The sequence below is a fragment of the Saccopteryx bilineata genome, chromosome 8, assembly GCF_036850765.1.
Source record: "Saccopteryx bilineata isolate mSacBil1 chromosome 8, mSacBil1_pri_phased_curated, whole genome shotgun sequence".
NCBI lineage: Eukaryota > Metazoa > Chordata > Mammalia > Chiroptera > Emballonuridae > Saccopteryx > Saccopteryx bilineata.
The window spans coordinates 8,449,136-8,467,036 of record NC_089497.1 but is presented as its reverse complement, the minus strand read 5'-3'; the positions used below and the strand labels follow the sequence as shown (position 1 = coordinate 8,467,036).

At 55.8% G+C, this 17,901-nt stretch overlaps 2 protein-coding genes across 2 annotated transcripts; both read left to right on the top strand.

Annotated features, from left to right (window-relative positions):
* Window positions 1-783: 783 nt before the first annotated feature.
* On the top strand, window positions 784-6,026 carry LOC136311633 (collagen alpha-1(II) chain-like). The gene is made up of 11 exons (XM_066240791.1): window positions 784-1,008; window positions 1,189-1,464; window positions 1,763-2,046; window positions 2,367-2,568; window positions 2,651-2,806; window positions 2,987-3,262; window positions 3,443-3,745; window positions 4,212-4,539; window positions 4,668-5,176; window positions 5,534-5,651; window positions 6,001-6,026. The coding sequence occupies exons 1-11, from the start codon at window positions 784-786 to the stop codon at window positions 6,024-6,026; spliced, it is 2,703 nt and encodes a 900-aa protein (XP_066096888.1).
* Window positions 6,027-6,543: 517 nt separating this feature from the next.
* On the top strand, window positions 6,544-15,204 carry TM4SF1 (transmembrane 4 L six family member 1). The gene is made up of 6 exons (XM_066241073.1): window positions 6,544-6,744; window positions 7,074-7,329; window positions 8,888-8,977; window positions 9,082-9,227; window positions 11,676-11,856; window positions 14,338-15,204. Exons 2-6 carry the CDS (start codon window positions 7,153-7,155, stop codon window positions 14,350-14,352), a joined length of 609 nt encoding a protein of 202 aa, XP_066097170.1. The 5' UTR covers window positions 6,544-6,744; window positions 7,074-7,152; the 3' UTR covers window positions 14,353-15,204.
* The last annotated feature ends 2,697 nt before the right edge of the window (window positions 15,205-17,901 follow it).

Genomic DNA, 17,901 nt, shown 5'->3' with positions numbered 1-17,901 from the left:
CCCCGGAAACAGGGCCCCAGCAACGTCGGCGGCGGAGACGGGCTGTCTCCCCGGAAACAGGGTCCCAGCAACGTCGGCGGCGGCGGAGACGGTCCCAGCAACGTCGGTGGCGGAGAAGGGCTGTCTCCCCGGAAACAGGGTCCCAGCAACGTCGGTGGCGGAGACGGGCTGTCTCCCCGGAAACAGGGTCCCAGCAACGTCGGTGGCGGAGACGGGCTGTCTCCCCGGAAACGGTCCCAGCAACGTCGGTGGCGGAGACGGGCAGTCTCCCCGGAAACAGGGTCCCAGCAACGTCGGTGGCGGAGACGGGCTGTCTCCCCGGAAACAGGGTCCCAGCAACGTCGGTGGCGGAGACGGGCTGTCTCCCCGGAAACAGGGTCCCAGCAACGTCGGTGGCGGAGACGGGCTGTCTCCCCGGAAACAGGGTCCCAGCAACGTCGGTGGCGGAGACTGGCTGTCTCCCCGGAAACAGGGTCCCAGCAACGTCGGTGGCGGAGACGGGCTGTCTCCCCGGAAACAGGGTCCCAGCAACGTCGGTGGCGGAGACGGGCTGTCTCCCCGGAAACAGGGTCCCAGCAACGTCGGTGGCGGAGACGGGCTGTCTCCCCGGAAACGGTCCCAGCAACGTCGGTGGCGGAGACGGGCAGTCTCCCCGGAAACAGGGTCCCAGCAACGTCAGTGGCGGAGACGGGCTGTCTCCCCGGAAACAGGGTCCCAGCAACGTCAGTGGCGGAGACGGGCTGTCTCCCCGGAAACAGGGTCCCAGCAACGTCAGTGGCGGAGATGGGCTGTCTCCCCGGAAACGGTCCCAGCAACGTCAGTGGCGGAGATGGGCTGTCTCCCCGGAAACAGGGTCCCAGCAATGTCAGTGGCGGAGACGGGCTGTCTCCCCGGAAACAGGGTCCCAGCAACGTCAGTGGCGGAGATGGGCTGTCTCCCCGGAAACAGGGTCCCAGCAATGTCAGTGGCGGAGACGGGCTGTCTCCCCGGAAACAGGGTCCCAGCAATGTCAGTGGCAGAGATGGGCTGTCTCCCCGGAAACAGGGTCCCAGCAACGTCGGCGGCGGAGACGGGCTGTCTCCCCGGAAACAGGGTCCCAGCAACGTCGGCGGCGGAGACGGGCTGTCTCCCCGGAAACAGGGTCCCAGCAACGTCGGCGGCGGAGACGGGCTGTCTCCCCGGAAACAGGGTCCCAGCAACGTCGGCGGCGGAGACGGGCTGTCTCCCCGGAAACAGGGCCCCAGCAACGTCGGCGGCGGAGACGGGCTGTCTCCCCGGAAACAGGGCCCCAGCAACGTCGGCGGCGGCGGAGACGGGCTGTCTCTCCGGAAACAGGGTCCCAGCAACGTCAGCGGCGGAGACGGGCTGTCTCCCCGGAAACAGGGTCCCAGCAACGTCAGTGGCGGAGATGGGCTGTCTCCCCGGAAACAGGGTCCCAGCAACCGGAAACAGGGTCCCAGCAATGTCAGTGGCAGAGATGGGCTGTCTCCCCGGAAACAGGGTCCCAGCAACGTCGGTGGCGGAGACGGGCTGTCTCCCCGGAAACAGGGTCCCAGCAACGTCAGTGGCGGAGACGGGCTGTCTCCCCGGAAACAGGGTCCCAGCAACGTCAGTGGCGGAGACGGGCTGTCTCCCCGGAAACAGGGTCCCAGCAACCGGAAACAGGGTCCCAGCAATGTCAGTGGCAGAGATGGGCTGTCTCCCCGGAAACAGGGTCCCAGCAACGTCAGCGGCGGGAGACGGGCTGTCTCCCCGGAAACAGGGTCCCAGCAACGTCGGTGGCGGAGACGGGCTGTCTCCCCGGAAACAGGGCCCCAGCAACGTCGGCGGCGGAGACGGGCTGTCTCCCCGGAAACAGGGTCCCAGCAACGTCGGCGGCGGCGGAGACGGTCCCAGCAACGTCGGTGGCGGAGAAGGGCTGTCTCCCCGGAAACAGGGTCCCAGCAACGTCGGTGGCGGAGACGGGCTGTCTCCCCGGAAACAGGGTCCCAGCAACGTCGGTGGAGGAGACGGGCTGTCTCCCCGGAAACGGTCCCAGCAACGTCGGTGGCGGAGACGGGCAGTCTCCCCGGAAACAGGGTCCCAGCAACGTCGGCGGCGGAGACGGGCTGTCTCCCCGGAAACAGGGTCCCAGCAACGTCGGTGGCGGAGACGGGCTGTCTCCCCGGAAACAGGGTCCCAGCAACGTCGGTGGCGGAGACGGGCTGTCTCCCCGGAAACAGGGTCCCAGCAACGTCGGTGGCGGAGACGGGCTGTCTCCCCGGAAACAGGGTCCCAGCAACGTCGGTGGCGGAGACGGGCTGTCTCCCCGGAAACAGGGTCCCAGCAACGTCGGTGGCGGAGACGGGCTGTCTCCCCGGAAACAGGGTCCCAGCAACGTCGGTGGCGGAGACGGGCTGTCTCCCCGGAAACGGTCCCAGCAACGTCGGTGGCGGAGACGGGCAGTCTCCCCGGAAACAGGGTCCCAGCAACGTCAGTGGCGGAGACGGGCTGTCTCCCCGGAAACAGGGTCCCAGCAACGTCAGTGGCGGAGACGGGCTGTCTCCCCGGAAACAGGGTCCCAGCAACGTCAGTGGCGGAGATGGGCTGTCTCCCCGGAAACGGTCCCAGCAACGTCAGTGGCGGAGATGGGCTGTCTCCCCGGAAACAGGGTCCCAGCAATGTCAGTGGCGGAGACGGGCTGTCTCCCCGGAAACAGGGTCCCAGCAACGTCAGTGGCGGAGATGGGCTGTCTCCCCGGAAACAGGGTCCCAGCAATGTCAGTGGCGGAGACGGGCTGTCTCCCCGGAAACAGGGTCCCAGCAATGTCAGTGGCAGAGATGGGCTGTCTCCCCGGAAACAGGGTCCCAGCAACGTCGGAGGCGGAGACGGGCTGTCTCCCCGGAAACAGGGTCCCAGCAACGTCGGCGGCGGAGACGGGCTGTCTCCCCGGAAACAGGGTCCCAGCAACGTCGGTGGCGGAGACGGGCTGTCTCCCCGGAAACAGGGTCCCAGCAACGTCGGCGGCGGAGACGGGCTGTCTCCCCGGAAACAGGGCCCCAGCAACGTCGGCGGCGGAGACGGGCTGTCTCCCCGGAAACAGGGCCCCAGCAACGTCGGCGGCGGCGGAGACGGGCTGTCTCTCCGGAAACAGGGTCCCAGCAACGTCAGCGGCGGAGACGGGCTGTCTCCCCGGAAACAGGGTCCCAGCAACGTCAGTGGCGGAGATGGGCTGTCTCCCCGGAAACAGGGTCCCAGCAACCGGAAACAGGGTCCCAGCAATGTCAGTGGCAGAGATGGGCTGTCTCCCCGGAAACAGGGTCCCAGCAACGTCGGTGGGGGAGACGGGCTGTCTCCCCGGAAACAGGGTCCCAGCAACGTCAGTGGCGGAGACGGGCTGTCTCCCCGGAAACAGGGTCCCAGCAACGTCAGTGGCGGAGACGGGCTGTCTCCCCGGAAACAGGGTCCCAGCAACCGGAAACAGGGTCCCAGCAATGTCAGTGGCAGAGATGGGCTGTCTCCCCGGAAACAGGGTCCCAGCAACGTCGGCGGCGGAGACGGGCTGTCTCCCCGGAAACAGGGTCCCAGCAACGTCGGCGGCGGAGACGGGCTGTCTCCCCGGAAACAGGGCCCCAGCAACGTCGGCGGCGGAGACGGGCTGTCTCCCCGGAAACAGGGTCCCAGCAACGTCGGCGGCGGCGGAGACGGTCCCAGCAACGTCGGTGGCGGAGAAGGGCTGTCTCCCCGGAAACAGGGTCCCAGCAACGTCGGTGGCGGAGACGGGCTGTCTCCCCGGAAACAGGGTCCCAGCAACGTCGGAGGCGGAGACGGGCTGTCTCCCCGGAAACGGTCCCAGCAACGTCGGTGGCGGAGACGGGCTGTCTCCCCGGAAACAGGGTCCCAGCAACGTCGGTGGCGGAGACGGGCTGTCTCCCCGGAAACAGGGTCCCAGCAACGTCGGTGGCGGAGACGGGCTGTCTCCCCGGAAACAGGGTCCCAGCAACGTCGGTGGCGGAGACGGGCTGTCTCCCCGGAAACAGGGTCCCAGCAACGTCGGTGGCGGAGACGGGCTGTCTCCCCGGAAACAGGGTCCCAGCAACGTCGGTGGCGGAGACGGGCTGTCTCCCCGGAAACAGGGTCCCAGCAACGTCGGTGGCGGAGACGGGCTGTCTCCCCGGAAACAGGGTCCCAGCAACGTCGGCGGCGGAGACGGGCTGTCTCCCCGGAAACAGGGTCCCAGCAACGTCGGCGGCGGAGACGGGCTGTCTCCCCGGAAACAGGGCCCCAGCAACGTCGGCGGCGGAGACGGGCTGTCTCCCCGGAAACAGGGCCCCAGCAACGTCGGCGGCGGCGGAGACGGGCTGTCTCTCCGGAAACAGGGTCCCAGCAACGTCAGTGGCGGAGACGGGCTGTCTCCCCGGAAACAGGGTCCCAGCAACGTCAGTGGCGGAGATGGGCTGTCTCCCCGGAAACAGGGTCCCAGCAACCGGAAACAGGGTCCCAGCAATGTCAGTGGCAGAGATGGGCTGTCTCCCCGGAAACAGGGTCCCAGCAACGTCGGTGGGGGAGACGGGCTGTCTCCCCGGAAACAGGGTCCCAGCAACGTCAGTGGCGGAGACGGGCTGTCTCCCCGGAAACAGGGTCCCAGCAACGTCAGTGGCGGAGACGGGCTGTCTCCCCGGAAACAGGGTCCCAGCAACGTCAGTGGCGGAGACGGGCTGTCTCCCCGGAAACGGTCCCAGCAACGTCAGTGGCGGAGATGGGCTGTCTCCCCGGAAACAGGGTCCCAGCAATGTCAGTGGTGGAGATGGGCTGTCTCCCCGGAAACGGTCCCAGCAACGTCAGTGGCGGAGATGGGCTGTCTCCCCGGAAACAGGGTCCCAGCAATGTCAGTGGCAGAGATGGGCTGTCTCCCCGGAAACAGGGTCCCAGCAACGTCAGTGGCGGAGATGGGCTGTCTCCCCGGAAACAGGGTCCCAGCAACGTCGGTGGCGGAGACGGGCTGTCTCCCCGGAAACAGGGTCCCAGCAACGTCGGTGGCGGAGACGGGCTGTCTCCCCGGAAACAGGGTCCCAGCAACGTCAGTGGCGGAGATGGGCTGTCTCCCCGGAAACAGGGTCCCAGCAACGTCGGTGGCGGAGACGGGCTGTCTCCCCGGAAACAGGGTCCCAGCAACCGGAAACAGGGTCCCAGCAATGTCAGTGGCGGAGATGGGCTGTCTCCCCAGACGTTCTCCTCGCACGCCCCTTCCCCTCGCTCTGTCCTCCCTCCCCTGCTGACTGCAAGGGGGGGGGGTGCAGAGAGAAGCAGGGAGGGGGCTACATATCTGTGGGGGGGGCAAAGTCCTCGAAGGGTCGGAGCCCAGGTGGGACAGATTGGCAGAGCGGGGAGGTACAATGAAGCTGCCCCCAGGAGGGACCCGTCACTCACCTGTGCTGCCACCTCAGGCCTGGCACCCGTGGCGTCTGCCACCCTGCAGGACTGCCAGCCAGGACTGAGGGCGCAGGTGCCCTGGGATTGGACAGCGGGGTGGTGTGAGGTCTGCCCCCCGTAGGACTGCCAGCCAGGACTGAGGGCGCAGGTGCCCTGGGATTGGACAGCGCAGTGGTGTGAGGTCCGCCTCCCCCGCACCCGAGAGGGCAAGCGTTTCCGGGCTTCCGGGCCTGCGCTCAGTTCGTTTTCCGTTTGTCTGTCCTCTCCGGCCGGTCCGGACCGTGGCCTCGCCCCTGCTGGTGCATTCCGGCCATGCTTCCTCTCGGGTCCTCCTGCCCGTCTGGGTGCCACGCCCCTGGTCCTAGCTGGTCCCCCCATCTATAGTGTGTGTCCCGCCCTCCAGTGTGGCCCAAACCCTTCAGACCTCCCTGAACTTCTGGGTCCGCTGGCCCTGCTCCCCTTTCTTTTCTGAACCAGCAACTCGTCACCTTGGCCTCTGGCCTCTTTTCTGTCCTTGGTCTTCTGTCCTGGTGACCAGGAACCTCCAGTCCTGGCCCCATCTGGCCACCCTGTCCTCTCCCCACCCAGCTGGCCGCTGCGACCCGCAGTTCTAGGGTTAAACAGATTCGGAGCCAACCTCTCCTTCTGCAAGGCAGCCAGGTCAGAAGGCTGGTCTGACACCCGTTCCCTGCCTCTCCCTGCGGCCTGGCCTGCGCCAGCTCACCTCAGAGTCTGGCTGGGGAGTCCACCGCTGCCCCTCCCCCAGGACAACGGTGACTCTCCCCGGCCGGTCATCCCGGGTTCTCTCCATCTGCTCTGCCTGCCAAGTCCCTTCTCCTCTGTTCCTTTCTTTCTCTTTCCTCCTCCTCTCTCTTCCACTCCCCGCCCCCAACCCCACCACACCGGCTCTCCCGTGGCCTCCCTGGCATCGCCTTGCCCGACAGCAATACTCAGGAAGGGAAAGGTGCCCGGGCTCTTTGTGCTGACTAATGCCATCTTTGTTTTGGTGCCAGGTTTGTTTTGGAGACGGCTGTCCGGGAGGGCCGGGCAGTAGGGCAGCCCACAGAGCCTGCCCTGGGCAGGGGGAAGGAGGCAGGGCATTCCCGCGACAGCTGCCTCCACTCTGTGGGCGATGGCTCCAACACCTGGCCTTTCACACACACAGAGACCAGCTCGCCTCTCAGGAGACGGCCCCGGTCTCGGATTCCATCAGTGCAGAGAGGCAGTCAATGACCCCAGAGTTCACGGCTGCTGGGAGCAGGGACGCAGCCCACCCTGTCTTAGAGCCTCCAGCCAGGAGGTCGCAGGGGGGGCTACGCTTGGCAGTTACTGGTAAGTCGTGTGAGACTTCCTGTTGATTCTTGACCCTGTAAAGAAGTTGCATAGTTGATTCCTTGTGGAGGATTAATCATTTTCTCTCTCTTGCCTGTGACTGCTTCTCACATCCTGTCCTGGGTTTCACTTGTCCCAACGATTTCATTTGAAGGGCGGGACATTCCTGCCAAACCCCCACCCCACCCCCTACCCCCACCCCCAGGGCAGCCCGTGGTCAGGACCAATGAAAGCAGAGTACCTCATCCACAGGGTGACTAAGAACCCAGGCTATTTAAGAGGTTGCAGGAATGGGCTGGAAAACTGGCTTTTGCTTTCTGTGCTGACAGACACGCTCTCCTCTGCTCCGGGCATCGCTGAGCAGCAGCGTCAAGAGGGAACAGCAAACCCCGCAGACTCCCGGCCACCATGTGCTACGGGCAGTGCGCCCGGTGCATCGGCGTGAGCCTGGTGTCGCTCGCCGTCCTGTGCATCGTGGCCAACATTCTGCTCTACTTCCCCAACGGGGAGACCAAGTACGCGGCCGAGGAGCACCTCAGCCAGTTCGTGTGGTACTTCTCTGGCATCGTGGGCGGGGGCTTGCTGGTACGTCGTTCAGAAGGAGGAGAACCTCACAGGCGCTCTCTCCTCTTCAGTGGGGCGCTTTCTCGGGTTGTCGTGGGAAGTCTCTGACAATGCCTGTCTCTGAATCCAGTGGGGTTCGTTCCTTCTTCTTCTGAGAGCAGCAGATTAGGCAAGAGTTGAGGTTAAGTGTATAGCTGTGCGAATTTTATCGGGTGTTTGTGTCACAAAATCCGCTTTCAACTAAAAGCGAACGACTGTGTTTTTAAGTGCTTACGTTAGAACTAGAAACCGACGCTAGCTTGTGAGTCAGATGGGAGAGCCTGGGGCTCCTGGTCCTGAAGCCTGCAGTCCCGGAAAGTTCTGCTCTGGGGAGCTGGGAGGGGTCGGCTGGTTTTCTGTCCAAATCAACAGAGTTTGGGATCCAAAATCTCTGCTGTGTGTTCTCAGGCATCTGTGACAGGAAAAAAAGGAAAGAAAGAGTGACTTGTGAGTGCATTGCTACTTAGAAAGCACTGTACGTTTTCTCCTTTATGTAACCCTGGGGTGTGGTGTCTAGCAGAGATCCCACAGACAGCAGCGCGCCAGTGTCTAAAGCGAGTGGGGTGGAATGTGTTGTTTTTTCCAGGGTTTGTTTTTAACTGAAGGGAGAAGAATTTGCCCTGCCAGTCCTGGAGCCGAAGATATTAGCTTTAACCACAGCACGGAAAGAATGCGTGCAAACCTGAGCTTGCTACTTGAAAATGCTGAGGGGGAGAGTTGTAAAGGGAGGTTTCAGGGAATTGCTGATACTGGATGAAATAGTTTTCTTAGCCCAACAAAGGCTATTAAAGCATTTAAACTTTCATATTGTACTAATGATGGTACAATAGATCGGCTCTGAATTTAAACAGTAAGGTGAAAACAATCATCTGTCCTTAGTATAATGTTGCACTTGTTTAAGCTTGTGATCTCAAGCGCAAAGTGTTTCATGCTTACTTTCAAGAGTTTTATTAGAAAGCTACAACAGGAGTCATAGCCTCAGAGGAGCAGTTCGCTTATTACACGGAGCTTTCATCTGCCCTACTTCCCAGGAAGGGCTCAATTATTCTGTTACAAATTGTTGGCATCCTCTATGTTCGATCACGAAAAACAAGTCCGAGTTAAAAACAAGGTTTAATCTAATTCCAAAACAGCATTTGCTATTGTGGAGCAAACACATTCAAAGGCTATTATGTTAGTGCTCCGGTACCACACCCCGGTCCTGCAGAGCGCTTTGATACATTACATGGAAACAAGCAGATATTAAGGTTAGAGTTCTTTTTTTTTTTTAAAACAAACACATATTGCATTAGAGGCTTCCCCCCTTCATCAGTTCACATTATCTGAGGTACTTGATCAATTTAACCCAAAGCCGGTCAACCATGTCAGAAATACACACACACACACACACACACACACACACACACACACATATGTATGTATGTATATATATAAATGTATAGTTTTATGTATATATATATATAGTTGAGCAAAGATACCAAACCGGGCGCCGGTAGATTTGGGGAAGACCGTGACTTTCATTTGCCCCTTCTCTAACCAGATCCTGCCGCCGGCGTTTGTGTTCATGGGGCTGGAGCAGGGAGACTGCTGCGGTTGCTGTGGCAACGTTGACTGTGGCAAGAGATGCGCGGTAGGTGGTCCGGCTGTGGGGGTGCGGTGGCCTCGGCCCTGCTGGGGGACACGGTGGGGCTCACTGCAGGTGTTCTTCCCCCACCCCCACCCCGCCCTCTGCAGATGCTGTCTTCCGTGGTCGCCGCTCTCGTCGGCATCGCCGGATCGGGCTACTGCGTCATCGTGGCGGCCCTGGGCTTAGTGGCAGGACCCGTGTGTCGTGATGCCTACAACCAGTGGAACTATACGTTTGGCTACACCGAAGGAGAGTGAGTATTTGTTCCTCGACAGAGCCCACGGCCTTATTACCCACCGCGTGGTCACAGCGGCTGACCCATAAAACTGGAAAGGCATCATTCAGCCATCCACCCCCTGAGGAGGCATTAGAGGGTCAGAGGATGGATGCTCCGTCCCGAACTGGGTGGGCTCTAAGAGGAAGGGATACCCCCATTCAGTCCTCGTGAGAGCCCTGCGAGGTGACGTTGACTACTGCCCTCGTGTTAAAGATGAGGAAACAAAAACACAGAGAGGTGGAACAACTTAACCGAGTCACATTGCTGGGACATGCAGTCAGGATTTGAACCCTGGCAGCCCAGCTGTAGCTTGTGTGCGTGCAGCGTGGTACACTCTTCTTATAAAAGAGTATAAAATCAGAACAATTGGCTGATTTTATACTCTTTTATAAGAAAGTACTATGGAATCCTTGTATGGAGCAAACTAGGTGAATTTAACCAAAGCCTAATGAAATACCATACTACCCCCCCACACACATGTGCACACATAGAACACAATAACTGTTAGTTAACATGATCAGGCTATATAAAACAAGTCTTTTTCACTATTTTAACATCAGGATAATTTAAGATGTTACATTGTTTATGTTGATACTTACTTCTTACCTGTTCTTAAGAACAGAAATGGCTGATAGGAACTGATTTACATTATAACAAACGAATGTCATCCTTCCTTGAATTTTGAAAGGTTTAGTTCCGAGTTACACGAGTAAAAACGAATATGAATAATGAGTTTTAATTACCTTTATATTACAAAGAAGGTTTGTCCCCCATGAATTGTAGAGCATACAGTAAGGTCATAAGGTCGAGTGGGGAACTGGAGAAACCTGGGTTTGATCCCAGCTCCGCACTCAGCCCTGGAGGGGGCAGCACCCCTGAGCTGAGCTCTTGGCCTGTCACTTACTTCACCTGAAAAACAGTAATACCGAGGGCAGTCGTCAACGAGACGCTGCGTGTGTCACAGAAGCCGACACGCTGTGATCACTGCCACTCTCCGCCGTTAATGTGACCTGCTAGCTTACAGTGGATACAGCCCAATGGGAACCCCTGAGGGGAGGTTAGCACTTAACAGGAGTTTAAATTTTGGTGTGCAAAAATTGTGATTTTTTTTTTTTTGGTTTGGCACCTACTGAGTGTACTAGAAGGAACTGGTTATTCATGTACTCACAGACGTACAGAACCACCGCACAAACCCATCTCTTACAAAGGGGGTGAGTAACGCAGCTGGAATGTGAGGCGAGGTGAGAGCCGGCACTGCGTGTTTTTTTATGGCTGTTTGACGCTACGCCCTCTCATGACTCACCCCTGCTTCTACAAGAAGCCTTCTGCTTCTACACCGTCCCTCATGTCAACCTGTGCAGGGATTACGACATGGGGATACCTGGTGGTCACAAGCCAGTGGTGACTAGCTGCTCCCATAGCCACGTGGGGCCAAATAATTTTTTTTTTTTTTTTTTACATTGTGTCCTGGAATCACAGGGTTCTATTTCTGTGGCACGCAGAAAGACAGGGCCAGCGGGACAGAATTTTTTTTAATTAAAAATTTGAATTTCTAATTGGCTTAATGAACCATTCCGAAGTGAGCTCTCTCGTTTCCAGCCTCCGTGTTCTGTTGTAAGAAGCAGCGATGAGGAAAGAACCGTACCAGACCTGTGTCTCAGCTTTCTCCCACATGAGTAAATCCCGTTTCACTAAGGACTCAAGTACACTGTGAGGCAGCAGAGGTTGAAAGTCTAGGAGAAACGTGAGAGAGTTTTTCAGACAGTAAGAACCTCCAGGTATTGAGGAAGTCTCTGAAGGGGTAGATATATTCAGATACGACCTCAGCATGTATCCTCACGTTCCTCACAGTGACTCTGGACACTTGTGTATCATTGAATTACTTACGAAATGTGTTGAGAACCTAGTATGTGGCCGATAGTGGTGCAGGGGCTGGAGCGACCAGACCAGAATGGAAGGTCTGGTGTGTCCCTTCATGAGGCTCAGGCCGGTGGGCAAGCTACCCAAGTAGGTATTGTCCTTGGCCCAGGCGGGGGGTCTTCCTTCTGCGGACCTTAGACACTCGGGCTACCTGATTAGTACCCTTGTTGCGCCGAGACGGCCTGTTGTCTGTCCCCTTCAGCTGAGCGTTTCCAGGACAGAGCCCAGGCCCTGGTCACTGTTGTGTCCCCAGCCCAGCTCGGTGTCTCGCTCACACTGAGAGCTCAGTACTCTCCACTGGATTTTATGGTTATGGCAGTGAGATCGGGCTGAGGCGTTGTGCCGGGGAATGACATAGGCCAGAAGGATTTGAGATAGGCCTTTGAATTAGTTCATTCCCTTTTTTTTTTTTCCCCTGAATGACAAAACACCCGACAAAAAGTAGCTTCTGAGACATCCCGGCAGGTGCGGTTGTGTGTCAGGAGTTCCTCTGTTCATCCGCAGGTACCTTTTTGATAAATCCACGTGGTCCCAGTGCGTTGAACCCAAGAACGGCGTGGAATGGAATATCTCTCTGTTTTCCATCCTGCTGGCCCTGGGTGGATTTGAATTCATCCTGTGTGTCGTTCAAGTGATAAACGGGATGCTCGGAGGCATCTGTGGCTACTGCTGCACCCACCATCAGGTAAGAGGCCGGGCGCCAGCCGCTGCCTGGCCTCCGTGCCGCCCGTGACCCTAACGCCCCAGTGTTTTGTTTTTTTGTTTGTTTGTTTCTTTTTGAAGCTGGAAACGGGGAGAGACAGTCAGACAGACTCCCACATGCGCCCGACCGGGATCCACCCGGCACGCCCACCAGGGGCGACGCTCTGCCGCGACCAGAGCCACTCTAGCACCTGGGGCAGAGGCCAAGGAGCCACCCCCAGCGCCCGGGCCATCTTTGCTCCAATGGAGCCTTGGCTGCGGGAGGGGAAGAGACAGACAGAGAGGAAGGAGGGGGGCGGTGGAGAAGCAGATGGGCGCTTCTCCTGTGTGCCCTGGCCGGGAATCAAACCCGGGTCCTCCGCACACCAGGCCGATGCTCTACCGCTGAGCCAACCGGCCAGGGCCCGCCCCAGTGTTTTTCACCACAGAGAAAAATATTAGATCCAACGCTGCTTAGCCGACCAGCCTTTGTTCCCACGCCGCCTCCGCGGCAAAGCGGCGGCAGCTTTCGGTTTCCTTCCCGATAATAAGTTTGTTCGAACATCCCAGGCCCTGGGTTCCTTTGGTTCTTCGTCACACTTTGGCTCCGTGAATATCGGCAAGTGCCGCCCGTAGACGAAGCGCCCCGCGCGGGCGCGAACCCACTGCCCCCTTCGCGGCCGCGGCTCCGACTGCGGACCGAAAAGACACACGGGGGCTCCCTCTGCCTCTCTCGCGCCCCCAGCGACTTGTCACAAATACCAGACGACATCCACTGTGCTCGGCAGTGTGCTGAACCCATGTTTCAGATGAGACAGTGACTCGGAGATGGAGCGACTGAAATCACCTAGGCAGGGAGTGACAGGCTTCAAACCCCCCCCCCCCCCGGGTCACATGAGGCCCCGCACCTGCTCGTCACCGTGTGCAGCACTGACTGTTCCTTCGCGTGTCCTACGGCTCCTTCCTAATAAGGAGTCATAAAAAGCCCAACCAGCTCAGCCTGGAGAATCCCTAGACGCCTTTCAGGAGCAGCTCATGAAAAACCTTTCATTGTGATACAAAACCAGGAAGCACTTGTTTCCTGGGGATATGAGTTTGAAGAGAAATATGCATTCGTTAGTAACGGGGAAAGTTCTGGTTTCTATAGCCTCCTAAATCTCGTATATGATTGAATTGATGGAAATTCAGCTTTGGTCCAATTTTGAGGGGGTGGTGTGTGGATTTACGTCTTAATTCGTAAGACAGGATTAGGTAAACAGATTTATTTAATTATATTTTTCTGGCCTGACCTGTGGTGGCACAGTGGATAAAGCCTGGAATGCTGAGGTCACCGGTTTGAAACCCTGAGCTTGCCCGGTCAAAGCACATATGGGAGTTGATGCTTCCTGCTCTTTCTTCCTTATCTCTTGCCTCTCTAAAATGAATAAAGTCTTTAAAAATTTTGTTAAAAAAATAATTATATTTTCCTAGCCATTTATTTCTCTGGGTTCAAAGTCCCTTAACTTTCTTTTACAATAAGACAGAACCCACAGAACTAAAAGCCCATTGTTAGTTAGCATTAAACAACCAAACAAACAAACTTTGCTGTAAGTAAATGGAAACTTTCTATAATTTTTGAGGGGAAGTTAAAATAAAAAATCTAGTTCTCCTTATCAGACAAGTACAGCAAGATTAATAATTTCCTTGGGAGCTTGCCAAATTCCCAAGAAGACAAAAGCACGGGAGACCTTCACCATGGAGCTGTTTCCCGGCGCTCCGGTCTGGGAGCGGCCGGCCGACCAGAACCCCCGGGATTACTATAACACGACCTATCTTTAGCCTGGGGCTTCCTGTGAGGCCGAGCTGAAATCTGGTGAGGCCCCGCTGGACTGTGGGCTCTCTTGCATTTTGAAGACAGACAGACAGACAGACTGTGTCCATGACCAAAGCTGCTGTCGTGGCTCCGCGGGGGGACACTCGGCTCTAGGAGCGGGCAGAGGGTCCCACGGGGGTGGGGTTCACCCTCTGGGTCGCAGGAGGACTGGCTTCTTTCCAAACACCGCACAACAGATCTGTTACCTTTGTGTATCAGACAAAAGTGACTTTCCGAGGGCAGGGATTTTAGTGGGGACGAGTCAAGCGTGTAACTCGGTAGCATTTAGTTAGAAAGGTGACTCACACGGAGCCCACTCCTGAGTGAAACTCCCAGGGCACTATCTCTACAATCTCGAAGACGAAAAACCAACCCCACACACACCCCAAGCCAACTGGGCACAGGTGAGCTACGGTTTCCACAGCCCCGTTCTGCGGCCGGCTGGCGAGTCAGACAACGGGTCTGTCTGGTCGGTTTAGGAAGCATTACTGAGGCATTGTTGGCCAGAGCTCTGCTGAAGTTGAGGTCCGTCTGCTTTACGCCTGCTTAAAACAGGAATTGAAAAGACTTGAAATGTCACCATTGTTTGTTTAGCCTGATTGTAACCTAACGCACATTTCATTTTCTCTACAGCAATATGACTGTTGAGAAGAACCATCGCAAGACAGAAGAACCACTCTCCCTTTATTTCACTGTAATTTATATATTTTACTTGTATGAATGTGTAAAACTTTGTACTGCTGTATCATACGTGGTATATGCTACTTTTATAACTGTGTGTGAGGACGGACATCTTCGCGTGATGTCAGTGTTTGCACGGGGCAAACAAACAGCTGTTTCTTTAAGGAAGGGCAATTTAAGCCACGGTCTGGAGGTAATTTACACATTGAGTGATGGTCCTCAGCTCACTGGAGATACACTCTGGCTTGAAGTAATGTTTCTGAGGAACATTACAAAGATCAAGATGACATTCCAATCACTGCTGTACATATGTGCTTGTGTTGATTAAATGAAAGATTTTTAGTTGCTTTTCTTTTTTTAAGACAATGAAGGAGAAAATCCAACAACTTGAGAAGATGATTTTCTTTCACTGTTTATATGGTGTTTCCCGTTCACGAGCCTGCAGATCTCTAACAGGCAGCGTCTTTGCAGTGCTCTGCGGGAGAGACAGCTCCTTGTCCAGGGCGTGGACTGACTGGCGTTGCTCCACGCCCAAAGAGCCATCAGAATGTGCCAGCTGCTAGTTGCTGCAAGCACTCCCAGGTCCTAAACTCTCCTACCACGTGGAAAGTTCTCTGTCCTTTAAAGACAAGCACTGAGGATTGCGCCTTGAAAAAGAGAAAGGCCTGGATGCTCGGACAGGAAGACGGGAAACGGAATAAAGCAGTTGAATGACATCATACGAAAATTGGGGGCGGGGGTAGGGCAGGAGGACCACAAGGACATACCCCAGACTTGCTTGTTTAAATACAACAAAATAAAGTATTCACTGCCAGGTTTTTTCCTTGTTTAGTGTCCTTGTCCTTTGTTTCAAGTGTCCCCTTTTCTTTCCTTATTTCCCCCCCAGTGTGCAGGTTGTGAAACCCTGTTGCTAGGGGCTCTGTGTCTCCCCGTTTCCATGTCCCACTTTCTCTCCCTAGTTCTCCCCCCCTCTCCCACCTTCCTCTGCCCCCATGCGCTGTAGTTGCAGTGCCTGCCAACCCTAGGGGCCCTCGCCCCAGGCAGTCCACCTTCCTTTCTGGGGGGATGGGGGAGAGGGGGCATGCTGCAGCCTGAGGCTCCTGGGGGGAGGGGATGTAAGAGACATTCCCTCTCCTGATATTTAGGTCGGTTGTCCAGAGGTAGTCTCTTTCAAGTGACAGGATCCCCTGATCTATTTCTTGGAAAATGTCTTTGGAAGCGTTTAGCTTTCAGCATTGTCCGATAATGAAGCAAAGCTGTGATGGCCACTGGAACCAGAAGGTATCTTAAGACCCACAAACAAAGCAGTCAACTCCGTAGAATATAACAGCTTATGACAGTGTAACTTATGTAGGGGAGTGTGGATCAGAGCAGAGCAGACGCCCCAGCCATCCCGCACAGATGACTCGCCGCTGCTGACTGCTGCTCCCGCGCCTTTTAAGAGTGTAACGCAGCGGTCCCCAACCCCCGGGCCATGGATCAGTACCGGTCCCTGGGCCATTTGGCACCGGTCCGCAGAGAAAGAATAAATAACTTACATTATTTCTATTTTATTTATATTTAAGTCTGAATGATGTTTTATTTTTAAAAAATGAACAGATTCCCTCTGTTACATCCATCTAAGACTCACTCTTGACGCTTGTCTGTCACGTGATACATTTATCCATCCCACCCTAAAGGCTGGTCCGTGAAAATATTTTCTGACATTAAATCGGTTCGTGGCCCAAAAAAGGTTGGGGACCACTGATGTAACAGGTGCTAACAATTGACAAGACAGAGGGACCAAGAATGTGGTAGTGTGGTAACGCCAGGGGCCAGGCCTCCGGTGGTCTTGCCAGCGATGATTGTTTATAACTGATACTATTGCCAGTATGATATTCATATCCAGTTATCACACCTCCCTAAAAAGATATTTAAAGCTGCATTTGAAGGGACACAGATGACTGTCAACTAGAAGACGGCTTTGGTACGCTTGCCAAGAACAGTGAGTGAGGCTGGCCCATGGTCACAGTGTGAAACAAAAAAATGAAATCTGGGACAGAGAGATGAAGCTGGCTTTGTTCCTTCACCTGCATCTGTTGAGGGGTTTGTTTGCCTAGGCAACAGACAGGTAGTTCATAGGGAAGCTTTGCTGGCTGTTAGACAGCAGAGCGCCCCCTGCCTGTGAGGGCCCAGCAGTGCTCTCCTGGCTGAAGTGTCCTCATCTTCGCTGGCCCTCTGACCCTGGCCGTGGGAGGAAGACCACAGACAGACTCCTTGGAAGGATACTGCTTAAAAGAGAACTAAAGAAAGCACACGGGATTACAAAGTAAATCACTATTTTGCAACACTTTATCAAAATATTTTTGAAAATTATTAAGTTGTCTTGTCGGCCATCTCCATCCCATCAACATGAGTGCACAGGAAAACAGTGACCCCCCTGTGATAGGGCCTGAGATTTGTACTTTTGCAACATGATCCCAGTTGAAATAAAACTGTGAGATACTCGCAACAATTTTAATATGATATAAAAACAATATGGAGTTTCACTGTTGATTAACGCATCTTCAGTGTTGCTGATATTACTGTGACTTGTTGCATATAGTTCATTACAGTTTAATAAAAATGACTTTTTTTCCCATCCCAGTTTAACACTCCTTCTCACAGATATCTATTCATGGACCTCTTAGGCGTTCCTAGACCAGGTTGAGAATCCATGCAATAAAAGATCCAAAAAGAAGCATAATGACCAGTTGTGTCTTGTTTTCCTAAATGGATCCTCGGAGAAAATGGCAGGAATAGGCCCTGGCCGGTTTGCTCAGTGGTAGAGCGTCAGCCTGGCGTGCGGAAGTCCCGGGTTCGATTCCCGGCCAGGGCACACAGGAGAGGCACCCATCTGCTTCTCCACCCCTCCCCCTCTCCTTCCTCTCTGTCTCTCTCTTCCCCTCCTGCAGCCAAGGCTCCATTGGAGCAAAGATGGCCCGGGCGCTGGGGATGGCTCCTTGGCCTCTGCCCCAGGCGCTAGAGTGGCTCTGGTTGTGACAGAGCGACACCCCGGAGGGGCAGAGCATCGCCCCCTGGTGGACAGAGCATCGCCCCCTGGTGGGCGTGCCGGGTGGATCCCGGTCAGGCGCATGCGGGAGTCTGACTGCCTCCCCGTTTCCAGCTTCAGAAAAATACAAAAAAAAAAAAAAAAAAAAAGAAAAAAGAAAGAAAATGGCAGGAATAATTATCAGCCACGTTAGTCATAGTAGCAACCATGGAGCTCCTCCAGTGTGTCAGTTACTGTACTTCGGTTCTACACGGTATTTCATTCAAATCCCTCAACAGCCCTAGAAGGTGGGACTTGTCTCCATTTTATAGTAAAAACTCGGAGAGGTCAAGTAATCTGCGTAAGGTCGTACCTTTCCCAAGCAGTGAAAAACTGATGCAAATCCAGATCTAACCTGAAAACCCAGGCTTTTCAGCTCCTCTTGCTGGTCCCTCTCCCTCGGCTATTCCTGCCCAGGTGCAGGGATCTCCGCTCCCTCAGTGCTG

Bases quoted from the DNA above. Each gene is read 5' to 3' on its own strand.
- LOC136311633 (XM_066240791.1), top strand. From the start codon at position 784: ATGGGCTGTCTCCCCGGAAACGGTCCCAGCAACGTCAGTGGCGGAGAT. The intron at 3,263-3,442 runs GTCAGTGGCAGA...CCCCGGAAACAG, and splicing joins GGAAACAGGGTCCCAGCAAT to GGTCCCAGCAACCGGAAACA. The intron at 3,746-4,211 runs GTCGGTGGCGGA...CCCCGGAAACAG, and splicing joins GGAAACAGGGTCCCAGCAAC to GGTCCCAGCAACGTCGGCGG.
- TM4SF1 (XM_066241073.1), top strand. From the start codon at position 7,153: ATGTGCTACGGGCAGTGCGCCCGGTGCATCGGCGTGAGCCTGGTGTCG. The intron at 8,978-9,081 runs GTAGGTGGTCCG...CGCCCTCTGCAG, and splicing joins ACTGTGGCAAGAGATGCGCG to ATGCTGTCTTCCGTGGTCGC. The intron at 9,228-11,675 runs GTGAGTATTTGT...GTTCATCCGCAG, and splicing joins TTTGGCTACACCGAAGGAGA to GTACCTTTTTGATAAATCCA.